The sequence below is a fragment of the Periplaneta americana genome, chromosome 5 (assembly GCF_040183065.1).
Source record: "Periplaneta americana isolate PAMFEO1 chromosome 5, P.americana_PAMFEO1_priV1, whole genome shotgun sequence".
In the NCBI taxonomy this organism is placed as follows: Eukaryota; Metazoa; Arthropoda; class Insecta; order Blattodea; family Blattidae; genus Periplaneta; species Periplaneta americana.
This window is the reverse complement of record NC_091121.1, coordinates 17,477,122-17,501,134: the sequence shown is the minus strand read 5'-3', so window position 1 is coordinate 17,501,134 and position 24,013 is coordinate 17,477,122. Positions and strand designations below refer to the sequence as shown.

The 24,013-nt window shown below is 40.8% G+C and overlaps 1 protein-coding gene across 4 annotated transcripts in view; it reads left to right on the top strand.

The window, feature by feature from the left end:
* Positions 1-24,013, top strand: part of LOC138699490 (TBC1 domain family member 31) — a 90,819-nt gene that overhangs the window by 45,052 nt on the left and 21,754 nt on the right. For all 4 annotated transcript variants that reach the window (XM_069825417.1, XM_069825414.1, XM_069825416.1 and 1 more), the window contains exons 14-17: positions 3,819-3,998; positions 5,868-6,006; positions 17,098-17,300; positions 23,494-23,682. In XM_069825417.1, coding sequence (XP_069681518.1) covers positions 3,819-3,998; positions 5,868-6,006; positions 17,098-17,300; positions 23,494-23,682 — 711 coding nt within the window. The remainder of the gene's footprint in view (positions 1-3,818; positions 3,999-5,867; positions 6,007-17,097; positions 17,301-23,493; positions 23,683-24,013) is intronic.

Genomic DNA, 24,013 nt, shown 5'->3' with positions numbered 1-24,013 from the left:
CACCACTACCACCACCACCACCACCACCACTACCACCACTACCACCACCACCACCACCATCACTACCACCACCACCACCACCACTTCCACCACCACCACCACCACCACTACCACCACCACCACCACCACCACCACCACTTCCACCATTATCATCATTATTGTCATCGATTTTCTCGCTGTATAACAATTACTTGAGCTTAAATCGTATTTACTTACTTACTTACTCCTGAGCTTCACGGTCCTCTGAGAACCTTAAGGTACAGTCACACATCGCTACTTTTGCAGCGCAACTTTTGTACTGCAGCTGCAAAAGTTGTGTGTCGTGTTCACACGTAAGCCAAAAGTAGCGCGCTGCACACTACTTTTCGTGCTGCGCAACCCGAGTGCTGCAAAAGTTGCAACTGGAGGTTGCAAGTCTGTTCACACACAAGGCGCTACTTTTGGAGCTGCAGTCATGCTGCAGGTTTCCATCTCCATGTTGACTTCTCAATATACATTTTGTGGTTATGTTCGCATTATTAATAAACTCATGTGAAAGCTTTCTTATCTATTATTTGCTTTTCTGTCATATCTAGTATTCAGAAATTGACATTATTTTTACTATAAAGCTTTTAAAAACGCCTATATACTTAAATGATAACCAACAGCATATTCACATAATCAATGTTGGCAACCCTCCTGTTTGGAACTACGGTACGGAAAATAAAAAAAAATGAATTATATCGTCAGCAATTATGCTCAGACTGTGTTGTGTACTTAATAACTGTTACAAATAATTTATTTTCATCACATTTAACATTAAAATATATCCAAACAATAAAAGTATCATTGGCACATTTGGGTGGTAACACTGGTCGCAACCGCAGCAAAAGTTTCAACAAAACCGATATCAAAAATGCTGTGGCTGCAACCCTGAGAACCCTGTTCACACGTCGCTACTTTTAAGCTGCGCGCAGCATGGAAAAGTAGCGGGCAGCAGGTTCGGCAGCCACTACTTTTCGGGTTGCACCATTGTTCACACGTCGCAGTATAAGAGTTGCGCTGTTTTTTGTACTGCAGCGCTGCAAAAGTAGCGACGTGTGACCATACCTTTAGCTTCCTTCATAATAGTTGCCCATGCCTCTCTATCTTCTGCTGTTTTTCTCCATCTTTTAACCTTCATTTCCCTCAGATCATCTAACCATCTTGTTCTAGGCCTGCCTCTTCTTCTTATGCCCTCAATTTTCCCATTTAGGGCCTTCTTTACCAATCTATCCTCCTTCATTCTTATAACATGCCCTATCCATTGCAGTCTTTTCTTTCGTATATCGCCAACTAATTATCAATAGCTTTGTTCTAATTCTCCATGTGTCGTTTATTTTCAGTGGTCCATAGATTTTTCTTAATATTTTCCTTTCCCATGTATTTAACCGTAGCATGTCAGCTTGTGACATGGTCCATATTTCACTCCCATATGTAACTACTGGTTTAAATCATATTTAGCTTAGAATTTATAATATATTTTTATACAGTGAAAGAAAGAAAGTAACATTTCAGGTTTGTTATACAGAATGAGTCGTAATTTTGTGCTATAAAATAGTGTAGAGTATTCTATACTAAAAATGAAACTTATTTTTTCATATAAACTTATGGTCATGTCTGTCAGGTACTTTTCTGAGTGTTGTTTAATGACGTGGTTATTTACATTACAAGTTGACAGAAGATGCTCGAAATGTGCACCACTCACTTCACAACACAAAAATCCACCCTCCTCAGACATGAATGTCTTGCTCTTTGAACAATGTCCCGAATTATATTTCCTGCAGTTGCAATTGCAATCAACAGATGTTCTCTCATGGCGTGTCATTGAGAGTAAACTAGTCCCTTTAACCAGACGTCACAGGGAATGAGTTTAGATGATCATGTCGGCCATGCAACACTCCATCTACCTGGATACCGTTCATTCAAATGACGTTTCACCGCACAACAGTAATGTGCAGGCGCTTCATTTTAAATAGCCACATGTTGAACCGTGTTGACAGTGATACCGTTCGTTTTGGTAATTCAGTGTGCAGAGAGTGCAAATGCAGCACCTATTGACTGATTGTAGCATTTCTCTCTCTTCACTTGTATTTACTGTGTACTGCAGAGTGTCGTCTAAATGACTGATGCATGAATAGCTTCGACATAATGCCAACTCGAGCATCCCACAGTGTTGTCATATCTCGATAACAAAACCATCATGGCTATATCTTTATAAGACAAAATCTGTTTATATTGGAATATGGAATACTCTACAATACTTTATAGTACAGAAATACGACTCACACTTTATATCAATAGAAATACAATAGATTGTCTGGTTGAATACGAATTTGAAGTTAGTATTTTACATTAAAATTTTTTTCTTGTAATGTGTTTTGTATTTAGTATGGATGATTTCTAGATTTTTTTGGGTTATTATAATTATAATAATAATAATAATAATAATAATAATAATTATTATTATTATTATTATTATTATTATTATCATTATCATGATTATTATTATCATCATCATCATTATTATTATTATTATTATTATTATTATTATTATTATTATTATTATTATTATTATTATTATTAGTTATTTATTTATTTATTTTGCTAATAATTGTAACATAAAATATAATATATACAGAAAAACTTTAGCTCGCCCCTGAAAGAGTAGAACTCGTGCTCAGGGGCGGATTCCTGAATTGAAATTAACAAGTATACAATACAATTTGTCTTATGTCTACTATGCAATTAGAATATATAAATTTAAATTTACAATTTTTCAATTTTTATAAAATCCATACATAACTTTTTAAATTGAATACTAGAACTATTAGAATTGACAAGATTAGGATATTTAAATATAAATTTGTTATATATTCTTGGGCCAAAATTACTACTATGATTAAATACTGTAACAGTGTTGCGTTTTGGTTCAAACAATCGTAAAGAATTCATACTGTAAATTTTATACTGAACAACAATGTAAATTTTATTATCTCAACAATAATTATCACTCTCTACAATTTAATTTCACTCCTGTCAACAATGGGATTTGCTCTCTGCACAGCAACACAGCGTTCGTTATTGCACTCCACAAAGAACAATGACAATTTACTTGGACTATTACGAACAACAATGAACTGTTAATATTAACTAATATTCACAAAGCACTATTTACAACACAGAATTGTCAGTTCTCAGTTCACAGCTCGTTTGTCTTGGCTAGTTCTTCTAGCTCAGTCACTCGCGTTCACAGAATCTCGAACCCCAGACCTTCAGAGACGATCCGCTGAACTTCGAACTCAGGTCCCCCAACTGCGGTCCACTGCACTCGAACTCCGGGCTTCAGGCTCCACAGTTACGGACACAACTCAAATCGCGATCTGGTCTCGAAGCTGGCTTCACTGCTACACAAGACTATCTCGCTTACTGCCCAAATCTGCCTGTAACAACACTGGCTTACTGACGGGCTGGCTGATCTTCACTTACGTCTTGTATTTATAACTAACCATAGTTTCTGGAGAGTTCCCGAAAGATTCTACTCTTGAATAATCTGGATATCTTTCCTCTCTCCACTCCGCCATAGCACATGCCCCAGGGAGCAGATGCGCGTGCAATCCACCGAAAACACGGCCGACTTAGCCCTTCCTCCGTCGGTCATGAGATCAAACCTCACGTGGCCGTCACAATACCTAATTATTATTATTATATTATTATTATTATTATTATTATTATTATTATTATTATTATTTCAAGATGTTTGTAAAATACTACTAAACATCGCACTCCTTTGATTACAGTTCTTCTTCCATAACCAAAATCCAGTTGATATGAAGAAGTTTTTGTCAAAGACATACATGCTGTGCAGCAAGACCAGAAAGGAAGTGCATCCAAGACAGTATCTGAACTCCTTCAGACCCCTGGATAAAGGTTCATATCCAGTGTTCAACGAATATCCCAAGTTCATAGTTGATTACAAGGTAAGTAGTACAGAAGTACTTGCACCAGTGTGATTCGTTACATTTACAATTCTGGAGAAAACTGCTCTTGGAGTTATTTTGGAAATTCTGAAGCTCTGGCACTCAATTGGTCTGCTGTAACAGTAGATCCAGCTAATGAGTCCTCAGGATGTGAATTGGATGGATAAAGATGGAGAATGGACTCTCTCACTGCGTGGAATCAAATCAAACAGAATTTTTCTTCACAGTGTATTTAAATGGAAGATAGCAGAAAATGGTACATCAAATCAAGTGTAATAGAATTCATGAGGTAAAATATTTATTCCACTGCCAGAACAGAATTTGTTGTTTCCAGTATGATCGCATGTTTTCCTGAAGCCTTTGTTAAAAAACAAATGAGCCATATCTATTATTGTAGCGTGATTTCTTTATTGAAAGTTACTGTTGAAATGGTACATATACAGAAAATTACAATTCAGTAATATAAACGAAGACAAGTTAATAAATTTTGTTCATAATATCCACAGTTATATGACAAAACACAAAATAAAATTACTGTAATAATTATTCTCGTGATAATGCTTGAAGCAAAATAAGTTGTAGTTTTCTAATGCCAGGCGTTTGACAATAAAGTCGTCTGACCTGGAAATGGCAAGTTGTAGCCGATTTAAGTGAACACCATATTTTAACGTTTTGGTGGCTACTTCATTCACACACAACCCCCAGAATGTCTGGAGGACCACACCTGCTGTTGGTCGACAGGTCCATTGGACCTAGTTGGGAGATCTTGTTGATCACTAGCTTTCCCTCCTTAAGCCACTGAAGGACGATTTTAGTGCCATAGCAGGTCAGCACTAGGAACAGAAAAGTAGAAAGAGGAGGAAAGGAAAGTGAAATGAACCCTAGGCCTCGAATGCTCTAATGCTGTTGGGGTCGAAGAAAGTAAGAGTTATGTCAGAGGACTGGATAGGAAAGGGTAAAAAGGGAATTAGGTATTGAATAGAGGAAAATTATACCAAATTCAGTCATTAACTCATCAAGCTGACCAGTGCTAATTGATGAGTAGCCCCTCTCTTTAGTTCAGCTCATAAAATTATCAATTAATATAAGAATTTAATTCAGTCAATACTTAACAGTGAGAAATACATTAAAATTTATGTTATACCAAAAAGTAATATTATGCTTACTAACAGCTGCACCACGGGAAGGTAGGGATGGGACATTGGGATTTGTCCAGGTTGGTTCCTTAAAGCCTTCAGTGGGAGGATTAAAGCCATTAATCCTCTCCCCCCTGTATCCGACAGATACCCTTTTGCAGCAAAATAAATAAATTAGCGGAAACATCAGGTCCAAAGCAGTGTTAAAGAACGAAATTTCGCTTCACCTCTCAGAATTTAGATAAATAAAATGAAAATTCTCCACGTATGCAGTATTTCCTTTTCTTGTTTTGGATATTTATTTCTTCTTTTTCCGCCTCTTCACATAAGTGTGCTAAAACCATTATGTGATTCATTTTAATCTGTTCACATTTTGGTTTAGTTCGATTCCACTAAATGTGAGCACAGGCAGACATTTCCTTTCGATTTAATTTGGTTCAATTCCACTAAGTAGTGGGTCTTCAGGCTACTTACGTGGGATTTAACTTTGACTTGGGCAAGAAATGTTCATAAATTTTTCCCAGAGCCTGTCATTCAGGGATAAGCTTTTTTTGCTTGCTATAAATTTATGATATGGGTCTACTTTTACTCCCAAAGGAAGGCAAGTTGTGAATGTTTATCATGACTCTCAACTGAGTTTGAACCTACTAATCTCGGATCAAGTGGTAAACATTGTAACCATTAGACAGTTCTTTTGTTATTCTGATCCTAATGTGCACAACTTATGTTATAGTCTCGAAAAATGAAGCAGCTTCAGAAAGAAGAGGAAACTCTTCTTCAGGAATATCAAGCATCATTGAAGCAGAAAGCAGAGCAAGAGAAAAGGGCCCATGAGGAGAGACATCTGGCAATTCAAGAGAAGCGGCTCAAGGGTCAGTTACTATCTAGATCAGCCATCGGCAAATTTGTACTCATGATGACATCACTGGATGCAAGCCGCAATACGAGTACATATGTCATAATATCAGTCGAGGAGTATAGAAAACACTGTTCGTTTCCCAGTAGCTGACTCTTAATACAAGTATGAGATGTAGACTACACATTAATGATTTATGGATGAACGAATTATATTTTATTTCACCTTGATTTCTACTGTGCCACAATAACCTAGGAAAATACGTCACAATTTGCCATTCTTAACACAAATCGTAAATTGTTGTCTGTTAGTCACCATCTTTGTTTTACAAGTTTTCGTTCAGAAAAACAATTGTTTGGATATTATATATATTGTGTGTGTGTGTGTGTGTGTGCGTGCGTGCGTGCGTGCGTGCGCGCGCGCGCTCTCTGGATTTAACAATGAAGCCATCATCCTTCTTGCTTCCCAATATTTTGATGGAAGGTCCACAAATGTCCTAAGAGTTTCACAATTAGCCAGGTGCTCCATCTCCATGTCCTCTTCTCTGGTGCACAGTAAGCATTTAGGTGAATTCAGTACTCCAATACGATGGAGGCAATCATGACCAGTAATCAATCTAAACATGGCCACGGCAGATTTTCGAGGTAGATCAGGAATTAGTTTTGGATCTTTGAATGATTCTTTCCATTTTGAATTTTGATGTTTTGCCCGTTCGCTGTAACTTATTCTTTTTATGACTCGCTTTATTGATTCATATGGGAACTTGAAATTTGTTTTTAAGTTTATATAAGTTCCTTTCTTTGCTAACATATCTGCTTTCTCATTACCGTTCTGTCCGCAGTGGGCCGGGATCCATTGGAAGACCACTTTTTTATTTAGCATTTGAATTTGTTTTACCACGCAATGAATTTCTTTTACTTTTTCCATTTTAGGGGATGTAGTTGAGCTGATGGACTGGATTGCAGCTTTGGAGTCAGACAGGATGACTATGTTTTTGCACTGGTTTAGCCAAACAAATACATTTTGAAGTGATGTATAAATGGCTTCAACTTCGCCATCAAAATTTGTTGTGTACTTGCCAACATTTTTATAAAGAGAAAAGTATTGGCAAGTAGCTCCTGCTCCAGCTCCTTCATTTTGATCCATGAGAGATCCATCAGTGTAAATGTACAACCAGTCCTTTTGTGGATATTTTCTATTAATTGTTTGTAGGGCAATGGCTTTTGCTATTTCTGGATTTATATCTTTTTTGTTGAAGACTTCATCAAGATCAAGGCAGCAATCTACTTTGAAGTTATTAAGTGGATTATATCGAGACATCAAGTTTTCCTTTTCACTTGGTATTTCTAGAATTTGCTTAAGCTTTTCTACCTCTTGTATGTATCCATTTTGAGTCCTCAATGTAAATTTAGAATCTTTGTATTTACTCCATTTATCCCAATTTGGAAGCCTTCTTAATTTTTGATAGGTTAAAAGGGCTTTTGTTTCAAGATCTGTTACAACTGGTTTATTAGATGTGATTATTAGCATGGCTTCAATTGGAGTAGTTTTGATTGCACCAGTGATGAGACGGATATATATATATATATTGAATGTAGAGCCAAACATAGCAGCTATGTGGGGTAGTGGGCAGTTGGATGGAAAGGAGGGGGTGAAGCAAAAACACTTTACTGCATTATCCCTGCGATGTCACTACTGTTAGTGATCACGATTACATTTTTGCCAATGTCTGATCTAGATCAGACTGAGTTGGGACTACATATACTGGTGAAAATTTCCCCAAAAAATTTAAATGGAAAAATTTTCTAAACATTTCAGGACAGTTTTCCTTAAAATTTTCCCATATTTGACCTTTTTTTAATTTAATTTACTGACTGCTAGTTTGTATAATTGTACTGATGTAATTATCACTCATCACTTATCCTTCTCAGTAGTAAAAGTAATTGTTGCTGAAAAGCCACCATTTACACAATACATATTTTAATGTGGAATGTTTAAGTGGGCACTTATTTGGAAAAAAATATCCATTACAATTTCTGTAATATTCTCCATGCATCTTAATGCTTAATGAGAGCATGCTGATGGAACCCACAACATATTATTTGCTCCTTAGCAACAGTGGACTAGTGCAGCCTGTAACGTATGATTTGTTGCTTAGCCAACATAGCATAAAGGATACAAATAAAATAACTCTTTATAAGGCAACATGCGTATAATAATCTTTAATTTATTTCATACACATCATAACCACAAACATGTAAACTCATACACACAACCAGCAACAACTTAAATGTTTCACTCAATTATAGGAATTACACAAATCCCTAGCCAATTTTTATTGCATTACTCAATCACGTGTAAACTGTACACAAGTAATTAAAAATGGACCGAAATAAAAAAATTAATTAGATCCGAAAATAAATGACATGAAATAACTTTCTTAGACAATCTAGCTCATATACAGAGGTGTGAAAATTATTAGAATAATCTTAATTTTAAAAGTTTTTTAATAGTTCCTTCACAAATATTAATTGAATTGATGAATATTGGTATATATTACTATACTGATGTAGGATATATTTACTACTAACAATGCCGGAAAGCATTGTTGTACATTGGTATTTTTCTTATTTTACAATTGTTATGGGAATTCAGAAATTATTATATTGTGACAGCGACGTGAGAATCGAACTCACGACCAGCGTCCCGCAAGAAAGCAGATCGCACAGGCTCCACGGAACATTGAGTGACGTCGCGCGGTGGAGAGAAGAGAGAGGGTGTATTACGTCAACGCGACGAGTTTGCGCGCGCATCTGGTGCTGGTAGAGAGGAGAGGGCTCTGGATTTCTCTGGAGAGCCATCCCTAGAGACGCGTGGAACTTTCGAGGCTACGTCACTGTGGTTATAAATTAAGGACGCGAAGGAACGACAGCAGTTTGCAGTTGCAGTTTGCAGTTTTCAGTTATTCAGTCAGTGAGTAAGCCAGAGCAAGCAAGCCAGACTTGTGTGCCGGAGTTCGACTCGAGTGTGCGTCCGCATCTGCGTCAGCATCCGAAGGCTTGAGTTCGAGTGCAGTGGACCGCAGTTGGAGGGACCTGAGTTCGAGTGCAGTGGACCGCAGTTGGAGGGACCCGAGTTCGAGTACAGTGAACTGTCTCTGAAGGTCTGTGGTTCGAGATACTGTGAACTCGAGTGACTGAGATAGAAGAACTGTGAACTGAGAACGGGTAGTTCTGATTTGTAAATAGTGCTTTGTAAATATTAGTTAAGATTAACAGTTCATTGTTGTGCGTAATAGTCCAAGTAAATTGTCATTGTCGTCGGTGGAGTGCTATAACGAATACTTTGTTGAGTGAAGATCCAATTATTGACGAGAGCGTTTAAGGTGAATTGTAGAAAGGAATTATTGTTGTGACGAATAAATTACATTGTTGTTACTAATAAAGTTCACATTGGTGTCAGAACCGGGATATTATCGACAATGGAGAACCTACAGCAGATCCTGCAAGCCATCGCGGAAATGAAAGCTGAAGTGAAAAGTGACATAAGTGAAGTGAAAGGCGACATAAGTGAAGTGAAAACGGAGATGAAAAGTGACATAAGCGGAGTGAAAGATGACGTCACTACGCAAATTGAAAGCGTTTCAGCCCACGTAGATGGAATTGTCGCCATCGTGAAAGACGAACTCAAAGCCGACCTTGACAACCTAAACAAGAATTTTACAACTATAAACGAGACAGTAACCGAATTGAGACAGGAGGTAGACCATTTCGACGGCAAAATCCGCGATCTCGAGCGTCGTCAAGAGCAGACGAGCGAGTTGCTGGACAAGACGAGTGAGGTGATGGAAAAACACGCCGAGGAAAACAAGCACATACTCACGTTGATGGACCGACATGCTGAAGAAAACAAGCACATCCTCGCATTGGTGGATCGCCAGGCTAGAGAACAGAAACAGATAGTTGCCGAGGAGGTTCGACGTGTCATGCAAGAAACGGCCACAGAGTTGAGGACTCCATATAGTGGCCCTGCGGAATCATCGCCTTCAGCCAGACATTACAACGTCAAGACGCCGAAGTTCGACGGTACGACGTCTTGGGCGATATTCCGTCGCCAGTTCGAGGCCATCGCAGAGCACAATGGGTGGACGCCAGCAGAGAAAACCACTCAGCTGCTGGCCGCGCTTCAGGGACAGGCGTCGGAGATTCTTCACAGCGTTCCAGAAGATGGGACAGCCGCTGAGATAATGGCGGCCTTGGAGGGACGTTATGGTGACCATCAACTTGCTGCAGCATTTAGGACCCAACTAAAAACGAGGGTCCAACAGTCAGGCGAGTCCCTACAAGAATTCGCGATGGCGGTGGAACAACTGGCCCATAAGGCCCTCAGGGGCCTACCTAATGATTTCATCGCTGGAGAGGCGGCCTACACCTTCGGCAGCGGGGTTCGAGACCCGGAAATAAGACAACAGCTACTCTTAGCAGAGCATCGCACCATCAACGCAGCTCTGGCGGCGGCCCTCAGGATGGAGGCAGCCAAGTTGACTGCGAACATCTCGGCATCGCACCGGATTAGGAGCGTCGCGGCGGCCGACGTCGAGGAGCGTCAACCGAAATCACCCGAGCGACGAAGACGAGGAGTGCCTACCTGCTGGTCCTGCGGCGAGCCTGGACACCTGAGGAGGGATTGTGACCGATCTGGTCACAAACAGGAAAACTAAAAGGGGCCGATGCGATGAGGGGCACGTCGGCGCCGTCATCACCATCCCCTCGGCTGATCTTGAAGACGGTTAACAGAAGATGCGACGATGGGCTGATTGCTGACGGATGGATAAGAGGCCGCCCATGCAGAGTACTGGTAGACACCGGGGCGTCGCTCACTATCGCCAGACCGGAAGTCGTGCGTGGACTACCTGGGAGGACGCCGCTGCGCCGGTATGAGCTACGTACTGCCTCAGGCGAGAACCTGCCCATCCAAAAGGAGGTTTTCCTGGATCTGACATTGGGAAAGAGGAGACTGGAGATGTGGGTGTTCGTCGCCAACATCACTGAAGACGTCATCCTGGGACTCGACGCCATGCGGATTTTCGATGCAATGGTGGACGTCCAGCGCCGTATCCTGCGTTTTGGTCAGGATGAAGTGTTCCTGAGAGACGTCGAAGACCAACCCATGACCAGCAGACTCACCTTGGAGAATCAAGTGACAATCCCAGCAGGCTGCGAGATGGTGGTGACGGCAAGACTGGACGGACAACCTAAGAGAAACCTGCTCCTCGATTCGCAAACAACTCCGATAGATGGGGTTTATGTGGCCAGATCCCTACTCCCGAATCAGAAGGTGGTACCGGTGAGGGTCCTGAATGTCACCAATCGGGACAAGGAGGTGCCTAGTGGAACTGTACTAGGTAACGTCGAGCCGGTGGTGTCTGTGACGTCGCTGGCAGAAAACGAGGAGTGTCACCGACCACGTCCAGATCTAGACCCATCACTGAAAGAGCTGGCTCGAGAATTGCCGGCGAATTTAAGCAAAAGAGAAAGAAGACAAGTCCACGATCTACTGACAGAATTTCAGGACGTGTTCAGTCTGTCTGAAAATGACTACGGGAGAACGGAGAAAGTTCAGCACCGCATCGACACCGGAAATGCTCGCCCAATCAGACAACCTCCTCGACGCGTCCCTCTAGCTAAACAGAGGGAGATTGACAGCCAATTGGAGGGCATGAAAGCAAGAGGGGTCATCGAGGAATCCGACAGCCCTTGGTCATCACCTGTGGTGCTGGTGAAGAAGAAGAATGGGGACCTGCGTTTCTGCGTGGACTATAGAAGACTGAATGACGTCACCAGGAAAGACTGCTTTCCCCTTCCACGAATTGACGACACCTTGGACACTCTGGCCGGAGCAGAGTGGTTCTCGACGTTGGATCTCAAGTCAGGATACTGGCAGGTGGCGCTACATCCTGAGGACAAGGAGAAAACGGCATTCTCTACAGGCCAGGGACTATGGCAGTTCACCGTTATGCCGTTCGGCCTCTGCAACGCACCGGCTACATTCCAGAGACTAATGGAGTCCGTAATGAGAGGCCTGACATACGACACATGTTTGCTGTACCTTGATGACGTCATCGTGGTGGGCAAGACTTTCAGCGAACAGCTGTTGAACCTGAAGAAAGTGTTCGAGAGACTGCGACAAGCCAGGCTGAAGTTGAACCCGAAGAAATGTCGTCTGTTCCAGAAGAAGGTCAGCTACTTGGGGCACGTAGTAGGGACGAACGGAGTGGCCACGGACCCGGAGAAGCTACAAGCCGTCAGAGGATGGCCGAGACCGAGGGACAAACAGGAGTTGCGCCGCTTTCTCGGCCTCTGCACTTATTACAGAAGGTTCGTAGCTGGGTATGCCAACATCGCTAAGCCTCTAACCCAGCTGACCGAGGAGAAACGACAATTCCAGTGGACAGACGAGGCGGAGTCATCCTTCCAGTCACTGAAAGAGGCGCTCTGCACTGCTCCTGTACTGGGATATCCCATCCCTGGAAGGAAGTTCACGCTCGACACGGACGCTAGCAACGTAGGCATCGGCGGAGTACTCTCTCAGGAACAGGACGGGCAAGAGAGGGTGATTGCCTACTTCAGCCGAACATTGTCCAAAGCTGAGAGAAACTACTGCGTGACCCGTAGAGAACTTCTTGCTATTGTGGAAGCCCTGAAGCATTTCCACAAATATTTGTATGGCCAGGAGTTCCATCTGAGGACAGACCATTCTGCACTCACCTGGCTATTGGGCTTCAAGAATCTGGAGGGGCAGACCGCCCGTTGGGTTCAACGACTGCAGGAGTACAACTTCACCTCCGAACACCGACAAGGGAAGAAACATTCCAACGCTGATGCCTTATCACGACGCCCGTGCCCGGATGGCTGTAAACACTGCCTGAAAGTAGAAGACCGGGATGGCGCCAACGCAGTCCGAGCAATTGCCGCCCAGCCGAGCCCAGGATGGGATAACGCCGCCATAAGGAGGGAGCAGCTGGAGGACCCAAACATTGGACAGCTACTGCGTGATGTGGAGTCCGGCCAGAGACCAGTATGGGCCGATATCGCCAACCGTAGCACCACTTACAAGAGCTACTGGGCCCAGTGGGAATCCTTCACTGTCAAGGACGGTATCCTGAAGAGGATTTGGGAGTCGGCCGATGGAAGGACCCGCATAGAACAACTTGTCCTGCCCAGGAGCAAGGTGAAGGAAGTGCTGGAGGAGACTCATGCTGGAGTGACTGGAGGCCACCTGGGAGCCAACAGGACGCTGGACAAGTTAAGGCAGAGGTTCTATTGGTTGCATCAGAGAACCGACACGGAACAATGGTGCCGAAGATGCGACACCTGTGCAGCCAGTCGCGGACCAAGGACCCGCAGCAGGGGAGCCAAGCAGCAGTACAACGTGGGAGCTCCTTTTGAGAGGATCGCCATCGACGTTGCTGGACCGTTCCCGGTCACGGATCGCGGGAACCGCTACCTGCTAGTCGCCATGGATTACTTCACAAAATGGCCAGAGGTGTACGCGATTCCCAACCAAGAGGCTTCGACGGTGGCCGACGCGCTGCTTGACAACTTCATCTGCCGATTCGGGGTGCCACGGGAATTGCATAGCGATCAGGGGCGCAACTTCGAATCCAACCTGATGGGAGAATTGGTCGAGCGTCTGGGGGTGCATAAAACCAGGACCACTCCCCTCCACCCACAGTCCGATGGTATGGTGGAACGTTACATCAAAACCTTGGAAGAGCATCTGCGGAAGGTGGTGTCCAACCATCAACGAGACTGGGATGCCAGAGTCCCACTGTTCCTCTTGGCCTACAGAGCTTCGGTCCACGATACAACAGGGATGACACCGGCAAACATGGTCTTCGGGAGAGAGCTGCGCCTGCCCTGTGATCTGCTGTTTGGCACGCCACCCAGCGCCGACCAGCCAGCAACTGACTATGTGGCAGAACTCACCGAGAAGTTGAATGGAGTTCACCAACTGGCCAGAGAGCACCTCAAAATTGCCAGCGACAGGATGAAGGTGCGCTACGACAGATTAGCCAACTCTGCAGGATTCCAGGAGGGCGACCTGGTGTGGCTGTATCGACCTACCAGGACCAAAGGGAAATCACCAAAGCTGCAGCGTGCCTGGGATGGACCATACCGCGTGGTGACCGGGATCAACGACGTGGTGTACCGGATCCAGCGACAACCTCGAGGGAAGATGATGGTGGTGCATCTGGACCGATTAGCAGCCTACCAAGGGACTGCCCGGGACGAGCAGCCCTAAGGAGGGGGCAATGTGACAGCGACGTGAGAATCGAACTCACGACCAGCGTCCCGCAAGAAAGCAGATCGCACAGGCTCCACGGAACATTGAGTGACGTCGCGCGGTGGAGAGAAGAGAGAGGGTGTATTACGTCAACGCGACGAGTTTGCGCGCGCATCTGGTGCTGGTAGAGAGGAGAGGGCTCTGGATTTCTCTGGAGAGCCATCCCTAGAGACGCATGGAACTTTCGAGGCTACGTCACTGTGGTTATAAATTAAGGACGCGAAGGAACGACAGCAGTTTGCAGTTGCAGTTTGCAGTTTTCAGTTATTCAGTCAGTGAGTAAGCCAGAGCAAGCAAGCCAGACTTGTGTGCCGGAGTTCGACTCGAGTGTGCGTCCGCATCTGCGTCAGCATCCGAAGGCTTGAGGTCGAGTGCAGTGGACCGCAGTTGGAGGGACCTGAGTTCGAGTGCAGTGGACCGCAGTTGGAGGGACCCGAGTTCGAGTACAGTGAACTGTCTCTGAAGGTCTGTGGTTCGAGATACTGTGAACTCGAGTGACTGAGATAGAAGAACTGTGAACTGAGAACGGGTAGTTCTGATTTGTAAATAGTGCTTTGTAAATATTAGTTAAGATTAACAGTTCATTGTTGTGCGTAATAGTCCAAGTAAATTGTCATTGTCGTCGGTGGAGTGCTATAACGAATACTTTGTTGAGTGAAGATCCAATTGTTGACGAGAGCGTTTAAGGTTGAATTGTAGAAAGGAATTATTGTTGTGACGAATAAATTACATTGTTGTTACTAATAAAGTTCACAATATTATGTTGGCGGAATTGGAAACATAAAAAATTATATGCACAAAACAGATGTATACGTTCATTTGAACCTTCACAACAATGTAAACGCAAATAACAATTTGTTTAAAGCATTTCTTAATTAATTTTTTTATGTTTCCAATTCCGCCAACATAATATAATAATATCTGAATTCCCATAACAATTGTAAAATAAGAAAAATACCAATGTACAACAATGTTTTCCGGCATTGTTAGTAGTAAATATATCCTACATCAGTATAGTAATATTATATACCAATATTCATCAATTCAATGAATATTTGTGAAGGAACTATTAAAAAACCTTTAAAATTAAGATTATTCTAATAATTTTCACACCTCTGTATATAGTACATCATAGAACTTTGTACAGGATGAGACAAAAGTCGCCACACAAATGGTGATACATTCACTCAGCAGCAGATACATTATAATATATGCAATATATATTCGATATGGATGTCATAATTAAGTGACGTGCACTCCTGTCCTCATGGCAAACACTTGACAACACATTTTTTTGTATCAGCAAAATTTGGGTCGTTTGTTTGCATGTTCAAGGTCCACTTGCAGAACTGCATCCTGTGATTAGGATTCCTCTGTCAGATGTTGCACCATCTGCAATACCACTTGTTAGTATGCAAAATGCGAAGGACACTTGTCTGGCTGATCCCGAGTTGCACAGAGAGGCACTGTATTCTCTTCTTCAGACTCTTGACTGTTGCTGCTGGCACCATGGTTGATGTACCTTCATCTGTTGCAATATTTGGCCTCCCAGATCTGGCTTCTTCCTCGACGAAACCTGTCCTCTTGAATTTCTGGATCAGTTTTACTATGGTATCATGGATAATTTGCATTTCCTGCATCTCATTAAAAGTCTGTGCTACTTGGCAGGTGGTACCACTTCCTGTCAGAAGGATGATGTCAGTCTGCTTGTGTGTCTTTTGAGTTTGAATTGCTAAAGAAAATGAACTATAAATAGTAATGTAATTTACTTTATGATAAAGGAACTATATTATGAAATGAGAAAAGTTGTTGTTGTTGTTTTCTAATGCCAGGCATTTGACAATAAAGTCATTTGACCTCTTGCACTCCAATATTTTTCAAAGATATTATCATGACCAGCCACCGAAGCACAGATTTTGAGGTGTTCCGAATCCATTTCTTGGTTTGAGTTGCACAATGGACAGTTAGGGGACTGATATATTCCAATTCTATGCAGGTGTTTGGCCAAACACTCATGGCCTGTTGCCAATCTAAATGCAGCTACAGACGATTTTCGTGGTAAATCGGGAATTAACTGTGGATTTTGATGCAGAGAGTTCCATTTTTCTCCTTGGGATTGTGTTATCAAATTTTGTTTGTTGAAGTCTAAGTATGTAGATTTAATAAATCTTTTCACAGAGTAATACGTAGATTTAGTAACAGGTCTGTAAGTAGCAGTGCTGCCCTTCTTTGCTAAAGCATCCGCATTCTCGTTTCCCAGGATTCCACAATGGGATGGTATCCATTGGAATACAATTGTTTTATTGAGTGATATTAATTGAGAGAGCATTTTAGTTATTTCTGGTGTTTGAGATGAAGGTGTGTGTTTAGAGACTATTGATAGAATAGCTGCTTTGGAGTCTGACAATATAACTGCATTTTTAAATTTACTGATGTGGCATAGAAGATTCCTGAGACTTTCACTTATTGCAATGATTTCACCATCAAAACTTGTTGTTCCATATCCAAGAGATCTATAAAGTGAGAAGAGACAGCACGTAACACCTGCACCGGCACCTTGTTCTCTGGAGATCAAGGATCCGTCGGTGTATAAATGAAGCCAGTTTTGTGGAGGGTACCTAATATTAATTGTCTCTAAAGACAGTTGTTTCAGTAGAAATGAGAAAAGTATGAGTCATATTTTAGGTATCAGATAGTTTAATGCAGAAAACTTGTCGACTGTGTTGAGGTAATTCAGCATAATATGTCAATATTGTTTTAGATCTTGAGAACGCATATGAGGAGACTCTTCGACAGGAGGAGTTAAGAGTGTCTGAGAAGCGACAGAAGATCCTGGCCTTGCGACGTGACTTGCGGCAGCGAGACCTGGAACTGCTGGAGGCTGCGAGGACCAGGTTCATGAGACAGAACGTGCAGAAGCGTCATAGAGCACTAAGTCAACTGTTGGATGACATTGAACGAAAGGTATTGTGATCATTGCAAGGATCTTATATCTTGTTGCTGCCAGTAATTTGAAATTTATATTTAATTGGCTTACACTTCACGTGACATCACCTCAGTGTTAATGATCTTTATATTGTTGAATTCACACTGCATGGTAACACCACAGAATGTCGAAATCAAATATGGTTTGTCATTTTTGAGAAGAAAAATCATTGTAAATGTTCATGTTATACAATAATTTCTACTCACTTTACATGTAATCCTTCTGATCTAGGTGTATGAAAATCTGCGATAGTCAACTATTTGTTTAATATTCTGAAGATGAGATATGAACAACAGAATTTCAAGGAACCCACAGGTTCATTGCCGCGCTCACATAAGCCCGCCATCGGTTCCTATCCTGAGCAAGATTAATCCAGTCTCTATCATCATATCCCACCTCCCTCAAATCTATTTTAATATTATACTCCCATCTATGCCTTTGCCTCTCCAAAGGTCTTTTCCCCTCAGGTCTTCCAACTAACAATCTATATGCATTTCTAGATTCACCCATATGTGCTACATGCCCTGCCCATCTCAAACGTCTGGATTTAATTTTCCTAATTATGTTCAGTGAAGAATACAATGCATGCAGTTCTGCGTTACATAACTTTCTTTGTTCTCCTGTAACTTCATCCCTCTTAGCCCCAAATATTTTCCTAAGCACCTTATTCTCGAACACTGTTAACCTCTGTTCCTCTCTTGAAGTTGTTGTTGTTTTCTAATGCCAGGCGTTTGACAATAAAGTCATTTGACCTCTTGCACTCCAATATTTTTCAAAGATATTATCATGGCCAGCCACTGAAGCACAGATTTTCAGGTGTTCCGAATCTATTTCTTGGTTTGAGTTGCACAATGGGCAGTTAGGAGACTGATATATTCCAATTCTATGCAGGTGTTTGGCCAAACAATCATGGCCAGTTGCCAATCTAAATGCAGCTACAGACGATTTTCGTGGTAAATCGGGAATTAACTGTGGATTTTGATGCAGAGAGTTCCATTTTTTCCCTTGGGATTGTGTTATCAAATTTTGTTTGGTGAAGTCTAAGTATGTAGATTTAATAAATCTTTTCACAGAGTAATACGTAGATTTAGTAACAAGTCTGTAAGTAGCAGTGCTGCCCTTCTTTGCTAAAGCATCCACATTCTCGTTTCCCAGGATTCCGCAATGGGATGGTATCCATTGGAATACAATTCTTTTATTGAGTGATATTAATTGAGAGAGCATTTTAGTTATTTCTGCTGTTTGAGATGAAGGTGTGTTTAGAGACGATTGATAGAATAGCTGCTTTGGAGTCTGACAATATAACTGCATTCCTAAATTTATTGATGTGGCATAGAAGATTCCTGAGACTTTCACTTATTTCAATGATTTCTCCATCAAAACTTGTTGTTCCATACCCAAGAGATCTATAAAGTGAGAAGAGACAGCACGTAACACCTGCACCGGCACCTTGTTCTCTGGAGATCAAGGATCCGTCAGTGTATAAATGAAGCCAGTTTTGTGGAGGGTACCTAATATTAATTGTCTCTAAAGACAATTGTTTTAGTATTTCAGTGTTTACTTCTGATTTTAGTATTTCTTCTGTTAAATTTAGATTATATTCTATATTTAATAGAGTTAAAGGGTTTGGTTTAATTTGTAGGTTTTCTTTTAAATTCGGGATATTGATTTTCTGTTTTAATTCTTGAACAATGGATATGAAACTTTTTTGGGTTTTCAATCTACAGAGAGGACTGTATGAATGCCAATTGTTTCCTGGTAATCTAATAAGTTTTTCATATTGAATCAGTGCTTTTTCTTCTATTGTCATTTTGATGCTGTTAATATTAGTGAGGAATCTCATAGAATCTATTGGCGTTGTTTTGATTCCACCAGTAATGAGTCTGAGAGCTTGGTTTTGAACATATTCTATTTCGTTTATGAAAGGTGAAGTAATTAAAATTTCTCCACAGTATGTCAGCACTGGCTGTATAAACATTTTGTATGTAGTATTCAAAGTATTCCTAGAGCATCCTCATTTCTTTCCTGCTAGTCTTTTTAGAAGGGAGAATCTTTTACGAGCTTTTTCAGAAATGTATTTCAAATGGTTGCTCCATGTTAACTTACTATCGAAAATAACTCCAAGATATTTGGATTCTTAAGTCCTAGGAAGGTGTTGGCCATTGTATTGGATATTGAATTCTGTTTCTTTTTTACCAAGTGAAAATATTTGGTAGTTACTTTTGCTTAAATTGAGTGTCATAAAATTTGATGTATTCCATTCATGTAGTTTATTTAGAGCTTTAAGAGCAGAATTTTGAATTTTGTCTCTATGTCTGTAAGATCCGGAAGTCCACAAAACTATATCATCTGCAAATAGTGCTGTTTTCATGTTTGATTCCTCTAATAGGGAGGGTAAGTCATTTATATAAATATTGAATAAAGTTGTGCTGAGGACAGCGCCCTGAGGTAGACCTCGATATGTTTGTCTGTAACTAGAAAGTGAATTATTGAATTTAGTGGCAATGAATCGTTGACTAAGGAATTCTGATATCCATCTGAACATATTGCTGGAGATACCTAATTTCTGGAGTTTTAGTAATAATTTATTTCTCCAAACAGAGTCATATGCTAACTGAAAGTCAATAAATATTGCCAAGGTATCTTCTTTCTTGTTAAAACTATCTTTTATTTCTTGGCCGAGACGTATGACTTGTTCATTGGTAGAGTGTAGTTGTCGAAAGCCGGCTTGTCTTGGTGATAAAAGATTTTGGGATTCTAAATACCAAGTTAATCTGTTGGAGATCATGGACTCCATGGTTTTTGCTCTCATGCTTAACAGTGCTATTGGTCGATAACTATTAACATCATGAGCAGGTTTCCCTTTTTTGTGAATTGGTACAATGATTGCTTTTTTTCCAAGCTGCAGAAATTGAGGTGTTCCATGATAAATTGAAAATGGATAAAAGTACAGACTTGGCTTTTTCCCCCCAGATGTTTAAAAAAGTGAGAGTCCAAGTTTCACAACCATACAGAACAACCGGTAATATAACTGTTTTATAAATTTTAACTTTCCCTACAATAGCAAATTGTATGAAATGATAAAAAAAAGACATAGCTGTAAATTCATACAGATAAGGAATATGAGAAGAGATTGAGAAAGAACTAAATAAGATGGTTGCTGTTGGAGGCTAGAAAGATCGTGGGTAAGGCAAGAATGGATAAAATAGAAATGAGAAAATTAGAGAAGAAGTAGACATTGAAAATTTCTGACATCTTTGGAAGAGTAACGATTGAAATGGTTTGGTCATGTGAAAAGGATTAACGATGACAGATTATCCATCTTGAAAGTGGAGACGAAGTAGAAGAAAAAGAAAGGAATTCTGACTAATGTATAAATTAATGCTAGTAAATAAGTTAATATTAATGATAATATTGCGACAAAATGCTTTCTGAATGCACAGAGGTGACACTTGTTAATCATGTGCTTCTTGATCCCATAATGGGTTGTATTCATTGCTTCAAAATCACTCAAGCTCACACCTATACATATTTATTTTGATATTGCTTAATTTACATCGACCTAACAATTCAACGTGTAACACTACAATTATAAGCTAAATTGAAACATTGGAAGTGTTATTTTAATTTAGTTGTTGCAAAACTTAAGTGAAAGAGAACTTTACAAATGAATCATGAATCTCCACGAGAGAATTGAAAAACGTTTTGTATTTCTCATACATCTTGTCAAATTGCGACCTTGGAACAATAGTGAATCACACTGGATGGTTGCTGTACGTACAATGTGAATTTAATGATATGTTTTCTAATCCCAGGCGTTTTACAATAAAGTCATTTGACCTCTTGCACTCCAATATTTTTCAAAGATATAGTCATGGTCAGCCACAGAAGCACAGATTTTGAAGTGTCCCGAATCCATTTCTTGATTTCAATTGCACAATGGGCAGTTAGGGGACTGATATATTCCAATTCTATGCAGGTGCTTCGCCAAACAGTCATGGCCTGTTGCCAATCTAAATGCAGCTACAGACGATTTTCGTGTTAAATCGGGAATCAACTGTGGATTGTGATGCATAGAGTTCCATTTTTTCCCTTGGGATTGTGTTATTAAATTTTGTTTGTTGAAGTCTAAGTATGTAGATTTAATAAATCTTTTCACAGAGTAATACGTAGATTTAGTAACAGGTCTGTAAGTAGCAGTGCTGCCCTTCTTTGCTAAAGCATCCGCATTCTCATTTCCCAGGATTCCACAATGGGATGGTATCCACTGGAATACAATTCTTTTATTGAGTGTTATTAATTGAGAGAGCATTTTAGTTGTTTCTGTCTGCTGTTTGAGATGAAGGTGTGTGTCTAGAGACGATTGATAGAATAGCTGCTTTGGAGTCTGACAATATAACTGCATTTTTTAACTTATTGATGTAGCATAGAAGATTCCTGAGACTTTCACTTATTTGCAATGATTTCTCCATCCAAACTTGTTCCATATCCAAGAGATGTATAAAGTGAGAAGAGACAGCACGTAACACCTGCACCTGCACCTTGTTTCCTGGAGATCAAGGATCCATTTGTGTATAAATGAAGCCAGTTTTGTGGAGGGTACCTAATATTAATTGTCTCTAAAGACAATTGTTTCATTATTTCAGTGTTTACTTCTGATTTCAGTATTTCTTCCGTTAAATTTAGATTATACTCTATGTTTAATAGAGTTAAAGGGTTTGGTTTAATTTGTTACTTTTCTTTTAAATTGGGGATTTTCTGTTTTAATTCTTGAACCATGGATATGAAACTTTTTTGAGTTTTTAATCTACAGAGAGGACTGTATGATTAAAAACTCAAAAAAGTTTTGTATCCATGGTTCAAGATATTGATATTTATAGTCCTGACGCTGTTATTTCCGGCGTGACTCTGCCTCTTTGCTTACGTCTTAGAAAATGAAGGCTCTATAAAGTCTAGGTAGGTAGTATCGTTCGCCATTTTTGTTCTTACGTTGCTGAGCTACCATACGAGGAATCTATTTGCCACACCGTTAAACATTATCATGTTGTAGCTCCTATGATTATAAATCAAATGCAATGTAATTCAGCAAATAATTGAGCAGCAAATAACGTCTTCATGTGCTTTCTGCGAACGCGAACGAAAGAGCTAAAATGGCGGGCGATTATATTAAGTATTTATTGAGCCTTAAGAAATGAATCAGCGAATCACAAGACGCACACATTTAAATGTAGCCGACGTGCAACGTGATTGGCTGCCGGAAATTAGAGCGATGGGACTATAATTATATTTGACATTGGTATGATGTTTCTCTAAGCAATATTCACTTGATGTTAAGTGTGAAGTGTACTTTACTTTCTAAGCATCCAAAGAACATGAAATAAATCCCAAACTCCACTTTCAGATTCCACAGATATACACTGAAGTAGACACAGGAATGTCACTAGAGGAGAAAATCTGAAAGTCAAAAGACATATTGGATAAATACAAAAACAAATAACATAAACGTATTATGAACGTCTCAGGATGTACACAGATGTCGACCTGGTTGGCGAGTTGGTATAGTGCTGGCCTTCTATGCCCAAGGTTGCGGGTTCGATCACGGGCCAGGTCGATGGCATTTAAGTGTGGTTAAATGCGACGGCCTCATGTCAGTAAATTTACTGGCATGTAAAAGAACTCCTGTGGGACAAAATTCTGGCACATCCGGCGATGCTGATATAACCTCTGCAGTTGCGAGCGTCGTTAAATAAAACATAACATTTGTACACAAGTGGTTCTTTTATGCCCTTATAAGTTAGAACAAGGACAGGCGAATATTATGAGCTCTTTACACTTTTCTTACAATTAACCAATAATGAACAATATTCAAAACAGAATTACAAACTACATTAGCTGCACTCCAACTTTTATTTATTTATTTAATCTGGTGGAGTTCAGGTTATCAGGCCTTCTTTACCATACCACGAGATGTACAAATAAAAAAGAGTTGTCCTCATCTCCATTACTGTTGTCGTAATTATTTCTTTTACTTTATGGATAAATATTGAGTTTTAGCAGCCTGTATCTGAGAGAAATGCTTTGTTCGTCTTATGTAATTGACAGTGTTACTTTTCTATACAGGAGAGTTGACAACACTGACTATTAGTTCTGAAAGTGGTGTGCTGGTTACAGAGAGCACAGGAAGAGGCAGAGATTGCTGATGCTGAGGATGAGATTCAGCATCACTACACGGAGCTGCTGACGCACAAACAGAACCTGGAGCACCAGCTGGGCAATGCTTACGATGCCGTGCCTCCACCCAATGCTGAGCATCATGCACTACATCATCAGCAGGAACAGTTGGCAGATGACGTCAGGAAGGTGTGTACATGACAATAGCTGCTTTCATTGAAGTCATTTGGACTATGCAAGGGAAAAATTGTTCTGGGGCTGGGTATCGATCCTGGGAGCCTTTGCTTAGCGCACGAATACTCTACTGGCTGATGGTGGGACAGTGTTAGAGTTGGTAGAGCATTTTTGCGCTAAGCGAAGGGTCCCAGAATTGATACCCGGCCCAGGAACAATTGAGGGCCTGGGTGCAAGAAGGGCATTTTAGAGGATGTGCCCTTTTTGAGTAACACGCTTTATTGTGTTCCCTGATCTGTTGTACGTGATCATCAAGTTGTAGTTCAATACTGTGACCATAGAAGTC